Genomic DNA, 4,435 nt, shown 5'->3' on the forward strand with positions numbered 1-4,435 from the left:
TCACCTACGTCTTTCATTTTCTGAAAGAATCAACGTTTGGCTACTCCCAGTTACAAGCAAATCATCCACATAGACAAGCACTACTAGACTCCACTTTCCTGGTGAACAATGAATAATCAAAGTGACTCTGAATGAATCCAAGCTGTAGTAAAATATCTATTAGTTTTTTATTCCATTGCATAGGAGCTTGCTTAAGTCCATATAGGGACTTATGAAGTTTGCAGACACTGTGCTTCCCCCTGGCTAGCAAACCCTGGAGGAACCTCCATGTAAACTTCTTCAAGTAAGTCTCCTTGGAAAAAAGCATTGTGTACATCCATTTGAAAAATTGCCCAATGTTTGGCTGCAGCAATGGCTAGAACAGACCGACTGTAGCCATTTTGGCTACAAGAGAAAAGGTCTCAGTACAGTCCAACCCTTCCCGCTGGCTATACCCTTTGGATACAAGCCTAGACTTGTACCTTTTTACTGCACTTGGGGAGGTATATTTGACCTTGAACGCCCATTTACAGCTAATAGGAACTTTCCCATGAGGAAGATCCACTACTATCTAGGTGTGATTGTCCTCCAAAACTGATATTTCACACTTCATTGCCTCAATCCACTTTTCATCTTTTACTACTTCATTATAGGTTTTATGTTCCACAATAGCTGAGTAAGCAGCTAATGCAGCTCCAAAGGAAGGGGACATATTGGCATAGCTGACATAGTCTGATATAGGATAACAACAATGTGCACTCCCTTTGCTAGGAACAATGTAGTCTTTCATCCATATGGGTGGTCTACTCACCATGATGGACTTTTTATTGTCATATAGTGGCTCAACATCAGGAGCTATGGTAGGAGCAAGAGCATCATTGATTGTGGCATGATCAATAAGACCACCAGCAGATGAAAGATGAATAGAAGACATAGCTAAATTAGAAGATACGGGAGAGGAAGAAGAGGAAAGAGGTGTGGACAAAGCAGGTGGAGTCCATGAAGCATCTGCATGAACAGTTGAGGAAATAGTAGTAAAATCTGGAATAGGGAATAAGGTTGAGCTAGTAGAACTCTCGTGCTGAAAAAAATACATCCTCTTGAAATACTATATCCCTGTTGATGTGAAATTCTTTTGTATGAAGCCCAAACATCTTATATCTCTTCTGTGTAGCAGAATAACCTAGAAAGATTGCAGGATATGCTTTGGGAGAAAATTTATTAGGTCTTCTAACTGTAGTCACATATCCCAAGCATCCAAATACTCTCGTGTGCTGCAGAGAAGGTGAATGACCAAACATAATCTCAAAAGGAGATATTTTGTGAAGAATGGTTGAAGGGAGTCTGTTAATAATGTACACAACAGTATTGACACACTCTCCCCAGAACCTTAATGGTACTGAGGCCTAAAATCTGAGTGCTCTAGCAATCTCCAGAATATACCTTTGTCTTCTTTCAGCAACTCCATTTTGTTGTGGAGTGTAGATACATGAGCTCTAATGTATAATTCCCAGGGATTGTAACAATGTAGTCATATGTGAGTTAAAGAACTCACATCCATTATCAGATCTAACAAAATTAACAGAAGCTGAGTAAAAATTCTTAATCATAGTGAACAAAGATGTAAGAACAACAATAACCTCAACTTTAGTAAGTAAAAGGAAGAGCCATGTATACCTAGAACAATCATCCACCAAAGTCAAGAAATGCTTCTTTCCATCATAGGTAGGGATTCTGTAAGTACCCCAAACATCATCATGAATCGTGTGAAAGCAAGATTTAGACAAGGTAGGATTAAGAGGAAATAATAGTCTTGTCTGTTTAGGTAAGGCATATTGTACAATGCCTGGCTTTACTACTACATTCAGCAACTTGAAAATCATGAAAACCTTTCAGTTTCTGCAAAGTATCTAGAGGTACATGACCTAACCTCTTATGCCATAAAGCTACATTCACTACCTTATTATGAGCCTTTATTATATTTACAGTGGGCATTGCACTCGGAACATTCAAAGTTTCTGCAATTGTACTTTGAGCTTGTAGTGATATTGACTTATTTGAAGTAGAGTTGAACACATACAGTCCATCTTCCTCTCTACCAATCCTCCTCACTTGTCCACTGAAGAGATCCTGAAAAATGAAGAAATCAGTGAAGAACATAACAACCCACCTCATTTCCTTTGTGAGCTTGGACACATATAAAAAGTTATACTTGAAGTCAGGAATGTGCATCACATTATACACTATAGATCCTTAAGAATGTAAGCAGACCCTATGTGACTAACATGAGCTACACTACCAGTAGGTAAGCGAACTTTTCCACCTTTACCACCAACAGTTTTAGCATTAACCAACCAACTAGAATCATTCACCAGGTGACTTGAAGCCCCTGAGTCTACAATCCATTTGGCCAGAATTTTAGTAATATCACCACATAATGGCATAATTGCTGCCATAGCAGAACCACTGCACTTAGGTTGCTTTTCTAAAAGTTGAAAAATCTGACTGTACTGCTCTTGAGTAAATTGAGGAATTTTAGTTTGGAAGTTTTGACTCGCTTGTTGCGTCTGTGAGGTTCCTAAAAAATTAGCAGTAGGTCCTGCTTGTGCAGGGCCAGTGGAAGTATCAGACACATAGTTGCTAACATTGGTCTGAGCATAGTTAACTGTATACCAAATCCACCCTTCTTCTTTGGCTTAAAAACTAGTAGATATCCATTTAGTTTGTCACAAGTTTCCCTTAGTATGACCTTTGAAGTTGCAATAATCACAATGTAGATTGTTTTCTCTGGGTCTGTAGTTGGGACCTGAGCGATTTCCACCTCTAGAATGACCATAGCCAGCACTTGCATTCGTTTTGCTACTGAACAAAGCTGTCACCTCATTTTCCAAGAAGCTATAATTTTGCTCAAGGTTTTCTTTTCCATTCAGCTGAACTGGAGCTCCAGAGGATGTTCCCTTATTACTGAACAAGGTTATGCCTTCATTGATTTCAGATACTTGAGAGGAATGGGACATTGCTCTTCTACTTTCTTCTGATATAATCATTGAGTAAGCTTTGTTTATGGAGGGACTAAGAGACATGTTCAAGATATGATTGCTTGACTGAGAGTATGTCTCATTTAGGCCTATGAGAAACTGTAGTAGCCTTTGGTACTCAAAGTGCTCAACATATTTCTTTGACTCTTCATAGCCCCACCCAGGGCAGGGCATAAGAGCATCAAACTCTACCCATATGTCCTTCAATTTTGAGAAATAAGCCGACATAGATGAAAGTTCTTGAGTCAAGGTTATAATTTGTTTATGCAGATGTAACACTCTAGAGCCATTAACTTTGTCAAAATATCTCTTTGAGATCCATCCATACCTTGTGAGCACTAGAAGCATAGACCATGCCACTCAACAATTCAGCACTCACAGAATTCATAATCCCCAATAGAAGTATAGCATTACATTTTTCCCAAAGTCCGTGAAGAACAGGAGGAAACTTCTCTTTTGGATACCTTCCATCTACAAACCCTAGCTTACTTTTTTCTAACAAACTAACTCGCATAGTGCTACTCCACAGTGTAATTCTAAGGTATTTTTGTTTATACATTTGGATATAGAAGACTTTATAATTTCATATTTTAATAGACAAGGAAGAAAAATAATGTTTTAATATACATAAAGAAGGAGAGTAAAATTAGGATATACATTTTGATATATGATATATATTTATTGGCTACTTGATGCCAATAAATGAAAAATTAATTAATTCTAGCGAATTAGTAGGTTAAGTTGAGACACGGCGCCACATTCCTTTTATTTTTCTTGGGCTTTTAGTTTTAGTTCCAAAATGAAAATCAACAAGATATATGGACCGTCAATGGTCAATCGAATTTAGGATCTGATCCAGTTTCTTTTTTGGGGGAAAATATCGTATGCCAATCCATAGCAACTCTGAGTACCTAACTATAGACATGGGTACTTGGGCTTTGGCGCACGGTGCTGGGAGATCTGATCCATTATTTAACCTTTGTCCCTGTTTTAGAAATTTGTGCGGAAACCACCTTCAGTTCTTTGAAAAAATTTAGACTAAAATACCAGCTTTAGATAGTTCATGCACAAAGGCGGATCCAGAATTTAAATTCTATGGGTTCAACATTTATATTATTAGCATTGAGTTTATTTTATTTATAAAAGTTATGAGTTCATATAGAATCTTTTACAATTTAGTGAATTTTTGTACATAATGTTCCGCGTCGAAAGTAGTGGGTTCAAATGAACCCGGCAATAATATGCTGCATCTGCCTCTGTTTACGTATCTTTCTTGGGTAAATTTCATGAGGGGAGATGTAACTGGAGAATGGATGAGTAAATAGGCCAGTTATATATATATATTAAAGAATCCTATTTATGTAAAAGTTTGTAAAACGGAAACAAATATTACATACAAGGCTCCTGCCATCCTTGAG

General features: G+C 37.6%; 1 protein-coding gene across 1 annotated transcript; it reads right to left on the reverse strand.

The window, feature by feature from the left end:
• LOC107791836 (uncharacterized) lies at positions 1-3,245 on the reverse strand. The gene is made up of 7 exons (XM_075245361.1): positions 2,786-3,245; positions 2,265-2,674; positions 1,826-2,109; positions 1,535-1,713; positions 588-987; positions 253-384; positions 1-142 (listed from the first exon to the last, which is right to left on the reverse strand). The coding sequence occupies exons 1-7, from the start codon at positions 3,243-3,245 to the stop codon at positions 1-3; spliced, it is 2,007 nt and encodes a 668-aa protein (XP_075101462.1).
• Positions 3,246-4,435: the final 1,190 nt, after the last annotated feature.

This window comes from Nicotiana tabacum, chromosome 3 (genome assembly GCF_000715075.1).
Source record: "Nicotiana tabacum cultivar K326 chromosome 3, ASM71507v2, whole genome shotgun sequence".
Classification (NCBI taxonomy): Eukaryota; Viridiplantae; Streptophyta; class Magnoliopsida; order Solanales; family Solanaceae; genus Nicotiana; species Nicotiana tabacum.

What these genes read in the sequence shown, in the direction of transcription:
- LOC107791836 (XM_075245361.1), bottom strand. Translation starts at nt 3,245, where the DNA reads ATGTCGGCTTATTTCTCAAAATTGAAGGACATATGGGTAGAGTTTGAT. An exon ending in GAATGTAGTAGTAAAGCCAG is followed by an intron (nt 1,714 to 1,825) that starts GCATTGTACAAT and finishes GGGTACTTACAG; the next exon opens with AATCCCTACCTATGATGGAA. An exon ending in TGTTAGATCTGATAATGGAT is followed by an intron (nt 988 to 1,534) that starts GTGAGTTCTTTA and finishes CTGTTCATGCAG; the next exon opens with ATGCTTCATGGACTCCACCT.